Source organism: Orcinus orca, chromosome 14, assembly GCF_937001465.1.
Source record: "Orcinus orca chromosome 14, mOrcOrc1.1, whole genome shotgun sequence".
NCBI classification, from domain to species: Eukaryota; Metazoa; Chordata; class Mammalia; order Artiodactyla; family Delphinidae; genus Orcinus; species Orcinus orca.
In genome coordinates, this window is record NC_064572.1 from 27,128,393 (window position 1) to 27,150,434 (window position 22,042).

Below are 22,042 nucleotides of genomic sequence, written 5' to 3' on the forward strand. Positions count from 1 at the left end.
AAACACATGTGTTTTCACAATTATGATTAGTATCAGTAATTATAAGTAAAACAGTAACTATTCAAAACAATGACATTCAAAACATTTGCCTAAATATAAAAGGACATGTTATAGACAAGATAAGTAAAAATGAAATACCTTTGCATAAATTGTTTTGAATGCATGAATAATTCCCGTATAAGTATGTTCCCCTTTCACCTGGAATGCTAGGCGTACTCTAACCATATCAAGAGGGTAAGTACAGATAACTGCTGTCATACCTGAAAAGAAAGCAGAAACTTAAATGTATAAGAATCATATATTATATGTATATATATATATATATATATATCATTACTATCATTAGTAATGCTCTCAAATTATATAGTAATGACGAAAACCCAATGAAATCAAAGTAATATTACTGACAGAATTATATCATAATATTATCAGCTGAAAAACTTGTAAGTAAAAGGGTCAGTTTGTAAAATCTTTTCAAGTTCTTCCCATTGTGAAGTTATAATGTTAGCACCAAAATAGTACAGTATTAGTGGATCATGTTAGTATTTTTTAAATTCTATTACTTGTCTATTCACAGGTAAGACATCAGAAAAGAAAAACTGACTATCTCCAAAGCACTAGGCAGGATATTTGACTTTTTCCTTATTTTCTCTAATCCTAAAATGGAGAGATGCTTAACCTACCTAAGGAATTCTTTTAAAAATAAAATAAAGGCATTTTTTAAAAAAATTCAAAGCATGGTCACTATTTTCTTTTTAAAATTTAGGTAAGGGTAATTCCCTGGTGGTCCAGTGGTTAGGACTCCATGCTCTCACTGTCAAGGGCCTGGGTTCAATCCCTGGTCAGGGAACAAAGATCCTGCCAGCAGAGCAGCTAGACCAAAATAAAAAAACAAAACATACAGGAATTCGATAAATAAATAAATAAAATTTACATAAATTTGTTACTGACTAAACATAATAAAAATATAAATGTCCAAGGTCATAGAAACAATTTATTTTAGGAATAAAATCTCCTGATAAACAAATTTAGTATTAAGTTCTAGATTTTCATCAATATATGATTTCAAATTCCATAAAATATCCAGATGAATTTTTTTAAATATGTATTTATTTATTTGCTTATTTGTTTACTTATTTATTTATTTATGGCTGCGTTGGGTATTCCTTGCTGCGCGGGGCTTTCTCCAGTTGCGGTGAGCGGGGGCTACTCTTCGTGCCGGTGCACGGGCTTCTCATTGCGCTGGCTTCTTTTTTTTTTTTTTTTTGCAGTACGCGGGCCTCTCACTGTCGTAGTCTCTCCCGTTGCGGAGCACAGGCTCCGGACGCGCAGGCTCAGCGGCCATGGCTCATGGGCCTAGCCGCTCCGCAGCATGTGGGATCTTCCCAGACCGGGGCACGAACCCGTATACCCTGCGTCGGCAGGCGGATTCTCAACCATTGCGCCACAGGGAAGTCCCCCAGCTGAATTTTTATTTGCATCTTTTTTACTGAGGTATAGATATGTATCAGTTATTTTTAAAATTAAAAATAATCTTCTATTTTTGTAAAGTACCAAAGAAATATATGCTCAAGGTAAAAAAATTAGAAAATAATTTTTAAATATACATATTCATCCTCCAGAAATAACCACCTAAATATATAATATTACAAACCTTTTATACAGGGGCATTTACACACATCTAAACACATACACACATTTAAAACATGACAATGGGTTTCGCTGGTGGCGCTGTGGTTAAGAATCCACCTGCCAACGCAGGGGACACGGGTTTGAGCCCTGGTCCGGTAAGATCCCACATGCTGCAGAGCAACTAAGCCCGTGCGCGACAACTACTGAGCCTGCGCTCTTGAGCCCGTGAACCGCAACTGCTGAGCCTGTGTGCCACAACTACTGAAGTCCACATGCCTAGAGTCCATGCTCTGCCAACAACAGAAGCCACCATAAAGAGAAGCCTGCACACCACAATGAAGAGTAGCACCCGCTCGCCGCAACCAGAGAAAAGCCCGCGTGCAGCAACGAAGACACAACGCAGCCAAAAATAAAATAAATAAAATAAATTTATTTTAAAAAAGTACAAGATAATGGTGTAATTCTATTTTGTAGTAAATTTTTCCTACTTCACATTATATTGTGAACATCTTTCCACATGAGAAAAACATTATCTGGATGTACTATAATTTATTTAAACAATCCTCTTAGACATTTAGGTTGTCTCCATTATTTGCTACATGATACTGTAATAGTAAACAGTGCTTTGATGAATGTCCTTATAACTAAATATTTCATTATGGATTAAATTCCTAAAATAAAATTATTAGGACAATGCATAAGGCTTTTAACAGAAACTGCCTTCCAGAATGATTGTGCTGATTTATAATGTCATCCATTAGAATATAAGTCCTATTTCTCTAACTTATCAGAAGTATTAGATAATTATTAGACAAGCAGAATATTCAATTATTAGATAATTTTTCCAACATTGGATGGGCAAAAAAACACTCTGTTATTTTGGTTTGTTTCTCATATGACATTCTTTTTCTTTTTGGGGGGGGGGGCGCAGGCAGTTTTATAACTTTCTTTGACAATCAGTGGTCAGTTCCCTTCCACATCACCTGTGTAGATTTCTGAGAGTGGTGACAGATTTTTGAAAGTGGTTACCTCCTTGGTACATAGGTAACCAACATATAGAGCTTGTTTGGTGAATCTTCATCATCATTATGTTTTCTGGACAACTGCACACAGATATGGTAGGGGATATTCCTCCTATCTTTGGCCCAGACAGCTTTGTTAAGCATAGTGTCAATGAGCACATCGGGAGTTCCCATCTCCTTGCTGGCCAATTTCTGGATCTCTTTGAGTACCTGAGGGGCACACACTTGAAGTCCACTCCAGGGATGTGCTTGTGAATGTTAGTGGTGTACTCCCTGGTCACGACCTGGTTGGTGAGCAGATCGACGCTTCGTCTCACCACCCTTCTTTGCAGGAACCATCCTGCCAGGCCCAGGTTGGAAAGGAAGAGCTTGAGGTATTGTCAAGACTTTCTTTTTCTCTGTAGGCTTTTAACATGATAATTTCATCTTTTTATTAGTCTTACCAAATGAAAATATAATTTTTTTGCCACAACTTCGGCCTACAATAGCATACTAGGCATAAAAGTGGCAATTTAAGTGATTTCTGTATTCTTAACCTAATTTAACTTTTTAGCTTTAATTTTTTTGGCATTTTATTATTATTACTATCATTATTATTATTATTATTTTGGCTGTACCACATGGCTTGCGGGATCTTAGTTCCCTCTCCAGGGATCAAACCTGTGCGCCCTGCAGTGGAAGCACTGAGTCCTAACCACTGGACTGTCAAGGAAGTCCCAGTGTTAAATTTTTAATATTTGTTTAATATTATTTAAATAGACCTGAGATACCTTACCCCACTTACTTAGCAAATGCTGCTGTAACTTGCATCCATTTTTTTTAGCCCAAACTTAAATCTATACTAATTTTCAGAGCTTCTGCCACTCTCCCAAAAATCTAAATCAGTTCGCCACTCCTTATACATGGATTAGAAAACAATGTTCTTTATGTTATTATCTAGGTATCTCTCATGGCATCTCTACCTGGGTGATTATAACATTATCTCTGAGCTAAAAATCTACACAGCTAATATACTGTTAATACTTTAATGCAAACAAATGCAACCCTTCATTCTCTTTTCCCCGCTTAGTTCTCTCTTGAGAATGACCTCAATTACTTTAGACAATGAGCCGAAAGTCAGTTTGAATATGTTTAATTTTAAAAGCAAGGAATACTTTGTATCAAGATTAGCCTAATTGTACTCCGAACAGGTTAGACTCATAGAAGAAAGGTTGATTTATGATTCACTTATCTGTGATTTAGCTGTAAATGATATTTTAAACCTTCCTTTTTTTAGTTTGCACATAACAATAAAGACTGTCTACTATGTGCCAAGCACACCATACCAGGCACTTTACAAATACCACCTCTAATCCTCAAATACCAAGTACCACCAACAATCCTACAAGGTAGAAAATTGAGGCTCAAAGTAGTTAAGTGAGTTGACCAAATTCACAGTTTCTGTATCACAGAGTAGAATTTGAGACTAAATTTTCTGACTCATATCACAACATATATTGCCTTCCCTGTAATTTTCTTTTCTCAAACATTTAGTTAGTACTTTCTAAACTTAAATTTTTAGTTCAGAAATTCCATCAGTTCAGTGATTAGAAATGTCAGTCCCTCATTTCAGCCAATTTGATTTTGAGCTGTACATCTGAGCCATTTGTTTTCAAGCTATTCATTTTCAAACTTGTTTTTTATTTAACTTGTTTTTTATCTATTGGTATTCAAACCAGCCATGTCTGGCAGCCAAGGCAGTGACTCTTCTAAATGGCCTCTTTGAAGCTGAATCTAAACTAATACAGTACAAATGTGATGTTCCTAAGACAAGGTTTGGCAATAATATCACATTTAAGTCACAGCAAATACCTTATTATCCAGATATTTATAAAACTACATATTTCGCAGCTTGGTTTAATTTTTTGCAGCTTGTGCTAAATATTTTGCAAGGGAAATTTTTACAAAATAAAATGAGGAGAGATTATCTATAAACTAGTTCCATGTTTATTGAAAATGGTTCATATTAAGGAGTTTAACAAATATAGAAAAGAATCAAAAGGCTGACCATTTTAAGGCTTGATCATCCTGACACAATTTGAACATCAGATTTTGCTAGGATTTGCCCAGATCATCACTATTCATTTTTTTTTTTTTATGCTTCTGTACATTTTTACAACTCCCATATTTTTTTTCTACTCCCTATCTGGATCACTTTCGTCTTGCCTCTCCTATTTGTTCTCCCCACTCCATTTATTTTTTCTTTCCTTCTCACATGCTCCAAGCCTTCTCATTGTCTTCTTACTGGTTTCAAGTGGCTTAACATGAAATAACTGAATTAACAAAGTGATCAAAACGGTAAATTGGTAGAAAATGGAAATGGAAAATGGAAATTTCTGGACATCCAGAAATTTCTAAAGGTAAAGGAGGCATTAGTTTAAAAGCTGTAAGACCATGAGTCAGGCTGAGGAACTGGCATAACCTAATTGTACATCAGAGAATGGTAAAAATAATGCCAATGATTACTATAATGCTAAACTGATGATCTAGTTTTACAATTTTTCGGCCAGTTTACTTCACTATGTTTTTATATGGTATATTTCTTTTGAATTTGAGCAATCAAATCTTCCTAAAGAAAAACAAAACCTTTTAACCAGGATGTTTAAAACTTTCAAAGTTTGGGCTTCCCTGGTGGTGCAGTGCTTGAGAGTCCGCCTGCCGATGCAGGAGACGCGGGTTCGTGCCCCGGTCTGGGAGGATCCCACATGCCACGGAGCGGCTGGGCCCGTGAGCCATGGCCGCTGGGCCTGCACATCCGGAGCCTGTGCTCCGCAACGGGAGAGGCCACGACAGGGAGAGGCCCGCGTACCGCAAAAAAAAAAAAAAACAAAAAAAAACAGCTTACAAAGTTTTTTGTTGTTGCTGTTGTTCACTATTTCTAAAAACAACTCAGTGATTTAAATGTAATTTTAAAATTTAGAATTTAGCAAGAAGATTTTTAATAATTTTGTACTCCGATAAATCTTGAAAACTCTTTAAGATTTTAAATGTTTTCTTTTAAAAAAAAGATTTTAAATGTTTATTTATCCTTGGAATAAGTGGGATGTGAGAACTATTCTTCTGATAGTCATATTTTACCCTTCACTCTAAGTATAAAATTATGAAGCCCTCTACAGGCTGTATTTAGACTTTCAAAAGCTGTAAAAGTCTAAAAGCCCTAAATACAGAAAAGATTATGACATCTTATATTGTTCAAACGAGAAACAATAATGCACTGTAAAGTAAGTTTGAGCATATCCAACTAAGTTCTTTTTTTTAAACATTTATTTATTTATTTGGCTGCACTGGGTCTTAGTTGCAGCACGCGGGATCTTTTAGTTGCGGCATGAGGGTTCTTTAGTTGCAGCATGTGGGATCTAGTTCTCTGACCAGGAATCAAACCTGGGCCCCCTGCATTGGGAGTGCAGAGTCTTAGCCACTGGACCACCAGGAAAGTCCCTCCAACTAAGTTCTGATTCACTTCATGATGACTATGTCAATACTTTTTTTTTTTTTTATGTCAATGCTTTTTAAAAATACCACACCATTAAGTTCCTTTTTCTCCACACTCTCTCCAGAATTTATTATTTATAGACTTTTTGATAATAGCCATTCTGACTGGTGTGAGGTGATACCTCATTGTGGTTTTGATTTGCGCTTCTCTAATAATTAGCGATGTTCAGCATCTTTTCATTTGCCTGTTGGCCATCTGGATGTCTTCTTTGGAGAAATGTCTATTTAGGTCTTCTGCCCATTTTTTGACTGGGCCGTTCATTTTCTGAGGAATAAGGAATTCAAGTGGCTGGCTCAAGAAATGTAACAAGCCGCTGGCATGGTAAGTTTAATAACATTCCCCCATACTTATGGAGGACCTCAGATCTTTCAGAATGTTTTCACAGAATTCTTTACTCTGACCCTTAGAACAACTAAGAAAGAAAGGGAGTTGAACAATCATAAGTTCTACTTTAACAAATGGATAAATGAATTATGGCAGGCTCAGATGACCTGCCCATAGTCAAAGGACATGTATGTAATGGAGGCCAGCCACGATCCCAGGCAGTAAGTGTTCTGTCCATCTGACCTCCCAGCCTTACGCCAAGCACTAAACTAGAGCAGACCAGAAATGGCCACAAGCAGAACTCAGCTCGTTGCTTCTGGTTTCTGACAACTTCCTTCTTTTTCCTCTTCTCTATCCTGTCACTCTTAGTTTCATAGGAACTGGCAGATCAAGATTTATTTCAAACAAGTGAAACATACAGAAAGAAAGGAGAAGGCCTTCCTTAAATATACAAACCTTGATTCTCAGTCTCTAGTTTTTCCTTTTTGAATGACTGAGATTCAATATGTACTGGATTGTAGTTGTAGGATGAGGGAAAATGTTGAAGTTCAAAAAAGCTTTAAAATAAGCTCTGTTGAAATGATCATGAAAAACATACCATTTTTAATTTTGGCAAATATAAAATTTCCAAACTTATGTTCAAAGACCACCAAAAGTACAGAAGCAAAGATACCAGATATAAATAAAATTAACCAGAACATTTATTTCAACTGTTTAAAATCATAAAAGCAAAATGTAAATTATAATTACTTAAACATGGTAATAAAAAGAGAAATATTGGTTAATGGAAGCACTAGTCTTATCTATAATAGCTAGAATTTTTTTAACCTCTTTTCTTTAAAAATTAAAATTTATACTTGAAGTTCCTTTGGTTTATTATTATTTTCTAGTGTATATTGAAACCTTGATGTTAACACGTCTTTCATTTCAGAAATATGAACACGCTAGTCAAGAAATAATCAAGTGCCACGAAAAGGAAATAATACAAAGTCTTTAGGATTTTACTCATATTCATAATCCTACTTCATCTTTCCTACAACCCTAAAAGAAAGAATTTGACCTGTCACTTATAAAATCAAATTTAAGAGACAAAAAAATTTTTAAGTGATGTAAGAAATCATAAATTTTAAGATTTGGAAACTTTACTAAAATTTTCCTTCTGCAAAATGAGAGATAATCATAGCACTTTCCTCACAGTATCTTTCTGTGAACTACATGTCAAGTACTCAAAGATTACACGGCAAGTGCTCAGGTCTGTGAAGGGTACAAAGCAAGTGAACAATACATGCTAGCTAATGTTACTCACCAGCACTGCCATGCCAGGGTAAAATACTAAAATATTTCTATAGCAGTTGACAAATAGCTGTTGCTCCAGCTTCCAAGATCTCCCACATCATGACTCTGGTAGTCTCTTCCCCAACCAGAGCTCCCACCACCACCACATACTGTGTCCTGATCCAGCCATGAAAAAGTTAGTTGGAGGCTTTCAGAGCCTGTCCTATTTGTTAGTACCTCTACGGTTGGTTTGCTAAATATTTTAGATAATATTCCTGGTTACTTTTAATACTTATTGATCTTGGGTCAGTCTGCCAGAAGTCAAAAAGAGTTAAATAAACATTGCGTAAGGCAAAACCCTGGATAAGGTAGGTCAGGTTGGACATTATAAATCTAGGTCCAAAAAAATCAACTGAAATCCTACAAACCTTGTGATAACCACATAGTTAAGATTTTGATATACCACCTTCCAATGGTCTTATTTCCATTAGCAGAAATAAAAACTGTTAACGTGTTGGTTTATAACCTTGCAGATGTTTCTTTAATGAATATTTACATATGTATTTACTTTTTAAAAACCAAAATATGATATAGCATATTAAACATTCTCTTTTGTAACTTCCTTTCTACATATGATGTAAACATCCTTCTCTGTCAATAAATACAATTCTACAAATGTACAAAAAAAATCTAGTACTGGAAGTATAGAATTCTGACATGGATTTTTTTTTTTTAACCACTCTTCTATTGCTACATACTTAAATTACCTTTTGGTGTGAGAAACAAAAAAACAATGAAAATCTAACATTTAAAAAAAAATCAATATAAAAAAAAGTTTTAGTGGAAAACATGAATAAATGTTTTTATCTTAGAATGGGGAAGGCATTTCTCAACACAATTCAAAAAATTTTGAAGCCACAGAGGAAAAGACTAACCCATTTGGCTATGTAATATTTCTATATGGGGGGGAACTTTTGGATGATTTTTCCAAAAAAATCACAAATAAGGTTAAAAGACAAATCTAGAACTGGGAAATAAAATAATAGCAATATTTGACAGAAAAAAAAATGTCTTAATTCCCAAACTCATAAAAATGAATATTCAAAGAATAGAAACAATTCAAGGCTGAAAGTAAGAAATACAAATGGTCAATAAACATTTGAAAAGCTGACCAAGCTTACTCATAATTAATTGCCAAATACTAAAAATTTAATAAGGCCCAGTGTTGATATGGTATGTAGGGGAAAGGGCTACTGAAAGCATTAAGGAGATCAGTTGTTTGCAAAGGTCTATCAAAAATTAAATACAGGGCTTCCCTGGTGGCGCAGTGGTTGAGAGTCCGCCTGCTGATGCAGGGGACACGGGTTCGTGCCCTGGTCCGGGAAGATCCCACATGCCGCGGAGCGGCTGGGCCTGTGAGCCATGGCCGCTGAGCTTGCGCGTCCGGAGCCTGTGCTCCGCAACGGGAGAGGCCACAACAGTGAGAGGCCTGCGTACCGCAAAAAAAAAAAAATTAAATACACATATCCTCTGATAAAGTAATTTCCCTTCTGAAAATTATTCTACAGATATATTCACACAAGTACAATGTGTTATTTGCAAAACAAAAATTTTAACTATCCCAAACGTCAATCAATAGGGGACTGAGTAAATAAATAATGGGCCATTTTTACCGTAGAATATAACACAGTTCTTCACAAAATTAAGAAAGATCTATGTACTGATACAGAAGAGAGTCCTAAGATAACTATAAAAGTTCTAATCCTATAGAATAGTATTGGAAAAAAGCACACATAAGAAACTGCTAATAGTGATTGCTTCTAGGGAGCAGAACTATTTTCATTGTATAGGAATATGTATTACTGTAGTCATTATAATTTTTTTAATTTTTTGAAAGAAAAAAATAAACATTTCCAGAAGGAGAACTGTCAAAGGGAATGTATGATTTTCACATAGCTGTAAGTTTAGACTACTCCTTATATCTCCTACTGTAAAACACTCTGAGTTGGGATATTAATGATTTCTTGCATAATTGAGCATAGGAAGATAACAAATGTGTGCTACTTAATCAATGTCACACATATTACCTAAAGCAAATTAAGTATTTTAATAGAAAATTAATTTGCAGAAATAAAATATACCCACTCCTGTATAGCACAGGGAACTATATTCAATATCCTGTGATAAACCATAATGGAAAAGAATATTAAAAAAAAGAATGTCTCTATGTGTATAACTGAGGCACTTTGCTGTACAACAGAGATGGCACAACATTGTGAATCAACTCTACTTCAGTTAAAAACAAAAAATTACCCACTCCTCTTACCTGCCATGGACCCAGCCATTAATCTGTGTACATGACCAGAAACTCCCAGTTTTGTAGTTATTAACTAGAAACCAAAAACATCAAATTATGCACTTTTACAGAAGCAATCTTGCCAAATGTACTATATTACACATTGATGACCACAAATACTCAAAGTGTGAATGGGAGTAGTAGGAATAAAATGCTACTATAGACAGTGAAGTCTTGATACTGCTTACTTTTCATTTTAAGATACCCTATGATAATTTTTTAAAAATTATTCTTAGAATACCCTATGAAATTTAATTCATTAAACTCCTTTCTGTGTTAAGATGTTTGAGAGAATAAACTTTCAGTCAGCCAGAAAAGAGAAACTTAGTATGATGGGAAAAGCTGTTAACTTACAGCATTACTCAAAAACAGACTTTCACAATATGGTCTCACTAGTTTATTTAATAAGAAAATCCAGTGTTCCTCTCCTACAACTGAGAAACAAAAAGCATATCAAAAAGCTATTAATATTTTATGGATTTATTATTAGCTACTTGAGGGATACTTTGGCTCTTCTTCGTAAGTATAAACATAAACAATTTACTAAAAAATGACTAACAATCCTGGAACAGATAACTCCAAAACCAAGTTATATTTAAAAACTTAAACTATCACAAGCCTTAGTCTTTCAAGAAGGCATTACTTTATCCATTCATCCAAAGTAACTTTAAAGGTCAAAGCAAATGCCTTGTCAATTAAGTATGATATTCAAAGACACAAAAGAGGAAAACAAGATAAAGTTTCAAGTACCGTTTTATAATGCTCAAATGCCATAAACTGGATTGCACCATAAGGAAAAATTCGAATCATCATTGCACCATTCCCTTTATACAATCCAAGGTATCCCTCCTTTTGGGGAACAGCACGCAATGTAGAAAATACTCCTATTTTTAGAAAGATTTTTAGAAGAAAAATACTATTAAAACAGAGAAAACTACCTAAATTCAAATTTTCATGACAATCACAGATAAAGATTACTATGCCATCATTCATGATATAATTTTGCTTGAGGAATTACATGAATAGTAATTTCTGTATAACAGTTAAAGCTACGTAAAATACATCATATGTCCAAATTATGTAAATATTCCTCATGTAAAAATATAAAACATACTATAGCAAGAACAGTTACAAATTATAGTAAATTATATTTATAATTATTGTAAATTAATTAATCTCTAGCAACCTAAAAGAATATTAATAGAAATATATTCAACATCCAGATAATACACTGTGGATGACTATTTGGAAGGACGAAGGAAGGTTTCCCAGACTGACCCAGACACCTGTGTGGTTTGTTTACGAAAGAAACTGCTAAATAGAAGAAACAAATAAAAAACCTACCAATTAAAAAGCTATTTAAATTGGGGGGCAAATTTTCATTAGTAGTACACTTTAATTAGGAATAGAGATAAACAAAGGCCTGAGTTCTGATCCGATATACTGATATGTTTATTATTCTAATAATGTCAATCACTAATCCTATTTGCAGTACAGACTTCTACATTCCATTATTAAACTATTTAAATTCCAATATTAAACTATTTAAATTCAGGTTCCTTTCCAAATTTTTCAAACAAAAATCAGATCAAATATGAAGGTAAATCACTGGGCTCATTTCGAATTTTAGAATTCAAGTAACCTTTTGATCCCTTTGCAGAAATCAAAACTGTAGGTACTTACTAACATCCAAGAAAAGATATACTCTAAAAGCATTTTTAATAAGCAGATATCTAAGTGGACTAATAATGTATTAAAAAGAATTTTATTTCGGTTGTTCCCTGCTGGCCTAGTAGTTAGGATTCCAGGCTTTCCCTGCTGTGGTCCGGGGTCAATCCCTGGTCGGGGAACTGAGATGTCGCAAGCCACGTAGCGCGGCCAGGGGGAAAAAAAAATAGAATTCTACTATATATATATATATATATATATACACACACACACACACATACAGCTATATGTATAATATAAAGTTCTTCCAAAATACATGAATAATACAACTAAATATATTCACCCCTCCCTAAAAAAAATTCTATCAAAGACATCCTCTTGCTGGAAGAGAAGAGTAATGATAAGCTCAGTTTAATTTTATTTAAATGTGTTTGTAATAATTTAAGGGTAATCAAACTTAGAACAGTGGCCACCTAGCAGGAACAGGAAGGCTAACGATGAGAGAGAGTACAGAGGTTTCAACTGTACTGATGATGTTTATTTCTGAAGTTCTGTGCAGCTCCCCATATGTTTATTATATTATTCTCTAAAACTCTTTGATTGTTACAAATATTTAAAGAGAAATCATTAGTAGAAGTGAAATAAAGTTATTTCAAAAAAAGGAAATCCAGGGACTTCCGTGGTGGTCCAGTGGTTAAGCCTGCGCTTCCAGTGCAGGGGAGCACAGGTTCAATCGCTGGGCGGGGGGGCGGGAACTAGGATCCCACATGCCGTGGGGCCAATAAATAAATAAAATTTTTTTTTTAAAAAAAGGAAATCCAGGAAACAAGGAGCAGGGGAGGGTGGCTGGGGAGGATACAAGAAAAGCACAATGAACAGAAAACATAAATCTATGATTGAAAAGAAAATCTAAAAGATATAAATCCGGGACTTCCTTGGTGGTCCAGTGGTAAAGAATCTGCCTTCCAGTGAGGGGACACGGGTTTGATACCTGGTTGGGGAACTAAGATCCCATATGCTGTGGGGCAACTATGCCCGTGTGCTACAACAAAAGAACCCACAACGAAGATCCCGCATGTCGCAACTAAGACCTGACACAGCGAAAAGTAAATAAATAAAACTTAAAAATATTTTTTAAAAAAAGATATAACTCCTTCTATTAAAAGCCAAACTCTCAAATTCTGTTAAAAGGCAATGCCTAACCAAATGCTTTTCACAAAAATCTCACCTAAAACAATAACACAGAAAGACAGAGTAAGACTGAATGTTGAATGTTTTCAAATGGCATTTAAATATCCATTGAGATAATCACGTTATTTTTCTCCTTCAACCTATAGTCTACTATTTTTACTTTGGGAAATTGAGATTTTCTTTATGGCATAACACTGAACCAAGTTTTGCATGTGTTACAAGCATATTTGGAAAGAATATGTATTCTCTGCAGGGTGCAAAGTCCTCTTGTCTATGTTATATCAAGCTTGTGTGTTATTTAGATCCTTTTCTGTATCTTTATTTTGTCAAGATAGGATTACAAGGAATTAACAGTTGGTAAAATATAAGCATATGCTTGTGTATATATACATAAGCTCTGAAGGAAAAGGGAAGAAAACTGTAAATGCTTGATTCTAACGAGGGGACAAGGAGAAAGACGTTTGCTTTTGCACTTTTTGAATTATGAACTTGTGAAAATATTATACATTCAAAAAATAAATAAAATGTAAAAATAACAAAATTTAAAGGATTTTTAAAGAATCCTATTATGATTCAGCTACCTATTTTTATATCACATTGACTGTAAAAAGTTAAATGGAGGTCAAAGATTTTTAATATACCACAGGAAAAAATTCTTTACATTCAGTGCAAATTGCGGAAGAAGAAATTCTAATTATACCCCTTCCTTTTCATTTGGCCACAATAATTTTGATTCAAAATAAAAAGTAGTTTTTGATGCCTTGGAAATAACGCCATACACTTTTTAAAAGAAGCTAAAGTACAAATTTTATTCAATAGCATACCTTTATCATCTTTAATTTGACTGTGAAAAATCATGTTTTTAAATTTAAGCAAAACTGAAAAACTATCTTATGCATGTAAAAAGGGAGGCACCTAGAATAAAATGCCCAACAATATTTTTAAAATAAATTAATAAGCCATTAATACTTTTCTTTTGGCTTGTATATTTTAAAGATACATGAAACTCCATCCACTACACCAATAGTTCATTGCTGCACTACAGGAATTCTGTTTCAAATTCTGCATGCCTTGTAGGGTACACTGTAACCCGTGGCATGCAGCCCTGTAGAGCGTGAAATCTAATGTGAATATGTAAACTAACGATTACAAATCAGGAAACAAAACAACATACATCAGCATGGGGAGAAGTTTAAAATAAAACAATACTGCTCAGACATTCATATGCTGGGTCACTGTCAAACACCACGAGATATTGGGTAATATAATTCATCTCCTTTTCACCCTCAATTTAGACTACAAAAGAAAATCATTTCCTTCCTTTCCAGTTTTATATAATCTCTCAATAAGTTCAAAGGTCTTATTCTTTCTATACATGAGCAGTACACTGAGAAGATATAGAATTCATTTCTAGATACAAAGATATTAGCAAAATTTTTCTTTCAATTTAAAGAACAGACTTTGTATTAAAAATATTGACAGGAAAATGAGACACGATAAATATAAAATCACATTTTAAAAACCCAATTGTTAAAATAATTGATTCTTATTCACTCTGTTAAATATCTTTCTTAAAAATGATGCATAGATCATGCAGAGCACACATCATTCCCATTACTGAAGCATGAAACTGTAAAGCAATGGAGTAGTATGAGTTAGTTGCCTTGACCTAACTTCTTTCTTGGTCTCTATTCACATTAAATTTATTCTTTTAAATCTTCTTCCCTCTAATTGAAAATTTAATATATGTTTAACATGTATTATAAATTAGCTTAGAGGAAAAAAATTACCTATAATCTCACCACTGAAAATTAACCACTTAATGTTCATATTTCTCCTTCTAGCCTTTCGTCTAAACACATTTACTTAGATAAAATGCAATATGATTAAACCATTTGCAACATTTTTTCATTTAACTAATATATTATGAACATTCTTCCTAGTCAATTAATATTCTTTTACAATTTTTTATGATTGCAAAATAGTCTATAATATGGACTTATCTATTTAAGTAATACTTTTATTTAACTTAGCCAATTCCCTATTAAACATTTTGGTTGGCTCTTTCTTTTTTTTAACCAACATAAATAATGCTTTCATTCTTGTATATACATATTTGAGCACATTTCTGATTACTTGCTTGAAACAACCTCCTAGAACTAGAATTGCAAGGCCAAAGAATATGTATCTTTTCAAGACTTTTGATGCATATCACCAAAATGCCCTCCAAAAAGGCTATAAAAAATCCTTACTCCCACCAATGATATATCAGAGTGTCCATGTTAATTATAATAGCTGGTTTTTATGTTTACAAGGAACAACTAAGGGCTCGATATTTTTTTAACAATGCAAGTTTATACTAATTGCATTGGATTCTGCTTGCCCTAAGATATCTATAACACATGCTTAAGTGTTTAAAGGAATAAACCTTATCTCTATCACTAGTCGGATTTTTTTTTTAAATCAAGCTGAGCTATTATGTGTGTCCATTAAGGATGTGATTTGTTAATCTCAATAAATAAATATGTAGTACTTACTTCAATGATTCAAAGATTTTAGAGTACATTAGTACCCTAAAATGATAAACATATATAACCATTATTGCAAATGAAATGATTAAAATAGCTAAGAGATACATCCCTTGTAAAATCTTCCCCCAAACTTGAACTCCCTTTTGTGTCCTCTTTCCACTATAATTCACAACTAGAAACGAAGACAGCAGATGGATAACATTTTCATTTTTCTCTTTAGCATCAATTAACTCACCCAAGTGTTTGTAATGGTGATTGTGAGCTTGTAATAAAACCTTCACTCGATCCAAAGGAGCAACTGTTGTTTTGGCACAGCATCCAGCAATACCTAAAAAATTTGAAAAGATCAGGAAGAAATTCCATATCATTTCTTTCCAGATGGAAATCATTATTTAGAGGCTAGCATACCCTCTAATCTCTAATTTGATCTCCATGGGTAGAACTGCCCAGTAGCAGGGATATGTACATGATGGGCCCCCATTCTCTACAATTTAATTATTGAGCATGTCAGACTTAATAAGTTTGAAGAGTGTAAATCTGCCCCCTAATTCCTGATGAACATTGGAATCTTGCTAAATGTGGTTATGGAGACAGACACTTGGAGGGATTTACCCACCTTTAAGCCTCTGTTTGAAATAACATCTTCTTCTTCTGGATGACTTCTCATTGAAATAATCAAATTTCACCCGTAAAATTCAGTCATTCATTTATCCACTCAGCAATTATGTATTTGGTCCCTACCACATGCCACTGTGCAGACATGTGGATGACGGTAAAGTGCATACATGGGCTTTAGCGTAAATCAGAATCCAGGTGAGCCCTAATAGCTTGGCATGCTTCTAAGGTGACAGTATATAAAGATTTTTTGCTACAGACCGTTTGTGTCCCCCCAAAATTCATACGTTGAAAACTAATTCCTAGTGATGGTATTTAGAGGTGGAGGTGGTATTAGAGGAGGTGATTAGGACCCTTATGAACGGAATTAATGCCCTTATAAAAGAGGCCCCAGAGGGACTTCCCTGGAGGTCCAGTGGTTAAGGCTCTGTGCTTCCACTGCAGGGGGGCACAGGTTCAATCCCTGGTCGGGGAACTAGGATTCCGCAGGCTGTACGGCCAAGAAAAAAAAGAGGCCCCAGAGAGATCCCTGGCCCCTTCCACCATGTAGAAACACCAGCTATGAGGAAGCAGGTCCTCCCCAGATATTTGCTGGCACCATGACCTTGGACTTCCCAGTTTCCAGAACTATGAGAAAGAAGTTTGTTGTTTATAAGTCACCCAGATTACAGTATTTTTGTTATAGTAGCCTGAACCATCTAAGACACTTCTGTAAGGTACCTTACATGTAGTAAGCACTCAACCAAATGAGTTGTTACTATTATAACAAGGTGGACAAAAAAGTCCTTGGTGTCTTTTTTATGGTTATGTTAAGCTCTTCATCATTGCATATTTGTTAAGGAAGGTACAAGAGGACTGGGATATTGTGAGTCTCTTTACTACTGCATCCCCAGAGACCAGTTCAGGGCCTGGCACCTAACAGGTACTCAATACCTGTTTACTGAATGAATGAAGAGTCTTACTTTACAAACTTTTAAAAATATAAGACAAAATCACTCAAAATCCACACACATTTACTTAATAGCTCAGCATGTAACTGATGCTAAAATGCATATTCTGAAATACCCAAAAATAAAATGCCTATTTGTACTCAAATATTAAATCCACATATAAGTTTCTATATCAAGCTTCTCTTATCTGAACTAATGGAAATAACAGTCATGGCTACTCAAAATTGAGAATAAGCTAAAAATAATTTTCATTCGGTATATTTGGTTTCAGAATAGTTTTTTATATAATTATCTTCCCATTCATTATGAAATAACCACATAAAAATTATTTAGAAACTGTTGAATAAGTAGTTTCTTTTAACAATATCTTTACTTGCTTATCACACCACTTTATAGCTCAATTAATCATCACAAAAGTCCACTGAGTAAGGTCAAGTAGCCTTTATCTTCATTTTGAACAGCTGAACTTAAGATATTTGCCAAAGACGACTTCCCTGGCGGCACAGTGGTTAAGAATCCGCCTGCCAATGCACGAGACACGGGTTCAAGCCCTGGTCCGGGAATATCCTGCATGCTGCGGAGCAGCTAAGACCGTGCGCAACAACTACTGAGCCTGCGCTCTGGAGCCCACAAGCCACAACTACTGAACCTGCATGCCGCAACTACTGAAGCCCGCACGCCTAGAGCCAGTGCTCCTCAACAAGAGAAGCCACGGCAATGAGAAGACTGCGCACCACAACGAAGAGTAGCCCACCGCTCACGGCAACTAGAGAAAGCCTGGGTGCGGCAATGAAGACCCAATACAGCCAAAAATAAATTTATTTATTTATTTTAAAAAAAAGATTTGCCAAAGGCCACTGCTAATCACCAATAAAAAACACGTATGGGTCTTCCCTGGTGGCGCAGTGGTTGAAAGTCCGCCTGCCGATGCAGGGGGCACGGGTTCGTGCCCCGATCCGGGAAGATCCCACATGCCGCGGAGCGGCTGGGCCCGTGAGCCATGGCCGCTGAGCCTGCTCGTCCAGAGCCTGTGCTCCGCAACGGTAGAGGCCGTGGCAGTGAGAGGCCCACGTACCGGGGGAAAAAAAAAAAAAAAAAAAGAATCAGGTTAAAAACACATATGGTGGGGCTTCCCTGGTGGCGCAGTGGTCTGCCTGCTAATGCAGGGGACACGGGTTCGAGCCCTGGTCTGGGAGGATCCCACATGCCGCGGAGCGACTAAGCCCGTGCGCCACAACTACTGAGCCTGCGCGTCTGGAGCCTGTGCTCCGCAACAAGAGAGGCCGTGATAGTGAGAGGCCCGTGCACTGCGATGAAGAGTGGCCCCCACTTGCCACAACTAGAGAAAGCCCTCGCACAGAAACGAAGACCCAACACAGCAACAATAAATTAATTAATTAATTAAAAAAACAACAAAAAAAACCACGTATGGTTTCCTTTGTACCCGGTACTAGGCTAAGAGATTCAACTGCAGGCACTATGCCAAGGCTTTTACAGGTCCTTTCTCATTTAATCATTACAATTACATTCTGAGGTAGGTACTCTATTTTCCCATTTAAAGGATGGGGAAACTGAGGCAAAGGGAGGTTAAGTAACTTGCCCAATGGTATTTTCTCATATCACTTGGACCAGGAGCGCCTATAATGGTTATAAAAATCTGTGAGCAACTTTTTTTTTTTCCTTCCCATTTCAATGACAACTTCATCCTTTCAGCTGCTCAAACCAAAATAAGTCCCCCTTGACTTCTCTTCTTTACCCATCTCTAATCTGTCAGAAAATCATTTATTCTATCTATATCCAGATTATCACAATTTTTCACCACCTCCCCTGCTACTAACCTGATCCAAGCCACCATCATCTATCATCTGAATTACTGCAATAACCACCAAACGGGTCTCCCTGCTTCCATATTTACATCCCTGCAGTTATTCTCCACAGAGCAGCCCAAGTAATCCTTTGGAAACATGTCATATCATGTCACTTCTCTACTAAAGACCTGCAATGGCTCCCTACTTCACTCCAAGTAAAAGTTAGAATCTTTACAGTGGTTTACAAGACCTTTCATTTCCTGTCCCCTTTAACTTTCTAACCTCCTTCCCCCATCAGCACCACCTGGCTCCAGCCACGTAGGTCTCACTGCTGTTCTTTGAACCGATAAGGTCCTCCCTGACTTTGAAGACTTTGCTTTAGCTTTTCTTCCCACCTGGAAGGCTCCTTCTTAGACATCAACTTGCTAAACTCCCTCATGTTTTCAAGTTTGCTCAAGTGTCATCCTCCCAATGAGACATCACGAATTATCCTATTTAATACTGTACCCACGTAGCCTCTACATTTCCTTGCCCCATTCTCCTTTTTACTTCTTCCCATTCCATTCGTCATGTTCTAATATACTACATAACTTATTTTTTCATTTTGCTCATCGCCTTTCTCACAACAAGTCCCCAACCAATGTAAACTCTAGGATCTTTGTTTTATTCCCTTATGTACACTGAGCATGTAGCAGACACTGAAATATTCCTTGTATAAATAAATGAATGACCTTTTTATCAGCACAACAAAATAATTCTTAATACTATTGCAGCATACAGATATCTTTCTACAAGTCCTCATAATGTGGAATTTTAAAAATTCCCAGCCTTTACAAATAATTAAATGATGACAACCCAGAGAGTCAACTAAGAGAGGGTAGAGACTGAAACATCTCTTTATGGGAAAGCAGAAGAAATTTCTGAGAGACAATATGAAACTTCTGGCCCGACAGTCACACCAATAGTAGGGCTGGGGCTTCCCTGGTGGCGCAGTGGTTGAGAGTCTGCCTGCCGATGCAGGGGACACGGGTTCGTGCCCCGGTCCGGGAAGATCCCACATGCCGCGGAGCGGCTGGGCCCGTGAGCCGTGGCCGCTGAGCCTACGCGTCCGGAGCCTGTTCTCCGCAACAGGAGAGGCCACAACAGTGACAGGCCCGCAAAAAAAAAAAATATATAGTAGGTTTGTACCAGCTACCTGTCAAGTACCTGTGGCACAGTTTTCTAGAATCACCGGCACCAGCTTTGCTTGTAGACAGTTTTGCACAATTTCCCAGTCATCCTTAAAAAGCTGACCTCCCATGTTTATTTTCTTTTAAGCAAACATCAAAATCCAATTCTACTCTCGGTCGTGCACAGTCTTTATAAAAGAAAGGAGTGCCCAGCATGTTGCACTGAAACCCTGACGTCCTTTAAGGGACTCCCCTCTTTTTCCTACTATCCAACCCTGAAGAACTGGTGCCTGGTTCAGCCCTTCCACGGCTCCAGCCGCTCCTCGACAGCTCGAGACCCTTGCTCCCCAGGATCCTGTTGTCATTAGTCAAGGGATTCTTAGAGGTTACAGCGGGTCCAGGCAAACACCTGGCAGGTCATTGGAGCAGCCAGAGTCCAAGAATGTTATCGCGGCCGCATACACCCGACCTGCCTCGGATCCCGCCCCGGCCACTCAGTGCGCGGCCAGGTCCTCCCGGCGGAAACCCACCTCCGGCCAGGAAGGAGCGCAGCCAGTAGAAATCTCTGCGGGCGGCTGGCCCTCCGGCTCCTGCCGCCTGCGGCATCGCGGGAGGTGGCTCGGCTGCTGCCAGGGCCGCCGCCGCCGCCATCAGGACCAGGGCCGCGTCGGGAGCTTTGGTCGCTAATTTATAACCCAAGCGCCCTAGCCATGGCCAGAGAAGGCAGTGACAGGGCACCGACCGCCGCACGGCGGGACGGAACACCACGGGCGGCGCGGCGCTGGCTGATGGCGTAGGCCAGGGGCGGGGCCTGGGTCAAGGCCCGAAGCGGGAGTCGCCAGGACTGGACACCTCCCACTCTCACCAGCCTCGCACCACATCTCTACTTCTAGCCTCGCTGTGCAGGCGTCTTCTGTTACACGCGGAAGAAGGGAAGAATGGCCAGCGAGAAGGTCCTTCCAAAACCCACCACCTCAGAAAGCACTCCCCCGCCCATCAACCCATATTGATCATTGTTCGACAAGTAACCGTCCATCGGGCTGCCTTCTGACCTTCCCAAAATGAACCCTTTCCAGAACCAACCTTTGGTTCCTCACTATTTCCAGGAACTTCTGAAATTGTACTCTCTCCCACCTGATCAGCTATACCTTCTCAGATCTTCTCGCTGAACCTCACATTCTGCCTCCCTAACCCCCCCCTCAACTAAGCTTCTATTCCACCCCCAACCCCTCTGCCAAAGAAATAATTGCTAAAGCAAGTTCTTCTTTCTTTGGGGTGCTACGAATTACACAAATACTTCTGCCTTGCCAGGACTTTCTGAATCTGTGCTTTGTGCTTAGCTCTGAAATTCCAGCGCTCTACTCCCCACCAACTCCTAAACTCTCAGGAACCTCCCAGTTTCTTCTCCCTGACCCCGCTGTATTACAAGACTATTTTTTTCAAACCACCCCTTACCCAGCACTATTCTCTTACTGTGCGTCCCTCATCACCTACAACTTGAGCAAAATTCATACCTATTCTTTGTGACCAAAGTTGTTCTGAACTTTTATCCTCTTTTTCAGAAATTACCTATTATAATTTTCATTAATACTTACTCCAATCTTCCCTATTATTGACACTGGTCCCCACTTTCTCTTTCTATGGATATGCCTCTGCAAGGTGTTTCTAGCCAACATTTATCATTAATGGTGAGTCCAGATTTCAAATTTATTTTTTCCCATGCTCCCAATATTCAATTTCTACCAGAAAATACAGACCCATATAATAATATCATTATTTATAATTTGCATGTCTAATGTGAAGAATTGAAAGCTCCCAAAAGTGGGGATGGTTGCACAACATTGTGAATGTAATTAATACTACTGAACTGTACACTTTAAAATGGTTAAAAGAGTAATTTTTTTTTTTTTTTTTGGCCGTGCGGCTTACGGAGTGACCAGGGATTGAACCCGTGCCCCCTGCAGTGGAA

At 37.3% G+C, this 22,042-nt stretch overlaps 1 protein-coding gene across 8 annotated transcripts in view; it reads right to left on the bottom strand.

Annotated features, from left to right (window-relative positions):
• LOC101276464 (graves disease carrier protein) overlaps window positions 1–20,869 on the bottom strand; it is a 97,565-nt gene extending 76,696 nt beyond the window's left edge. For 4 of the 8 annotated variants that reach the window (XR_007471406.1, XM_049697208.1, XM_049697207.1 and 1 more), the window contains exons 1-5: window positions 20,604–20,853; window positions 15,767–15,859; window positions 10,892–11,025; window positions 10,112–10,175; window positions 139–260 (exon numbers count right to left, since the gene is read on the bottom strand). Coding sequence is in view for 7 of the 8 variants with exons in the window: in XM_049697208.1 (XP_049553165.1) it covers window positions 139–260; window positions 10,112–10,175; window positions 10,892–11,025; window positions 15,767–15,859; window positions 20,604–20,724 (534 nt within the window). In the remaining variant the exon portion in view is untranslated. Of the gene's footprint in view, window positions 1–138; window positions 261–6,966; window positions 7,088–10,111; window positions 10,176–10,891; window positions 11,026–15,766; window positions 15,860–20,603 lie in introns of those variants that run through there. The other 4 variants (XM_049697206.1, XM_012537109.3, XM_049697210.1 and 1 more) reach the window with 3 other exon arrangements.
• Between the last annotated feature and the right edge of the window lie 1,173 nt (window positions 20,870–22,042).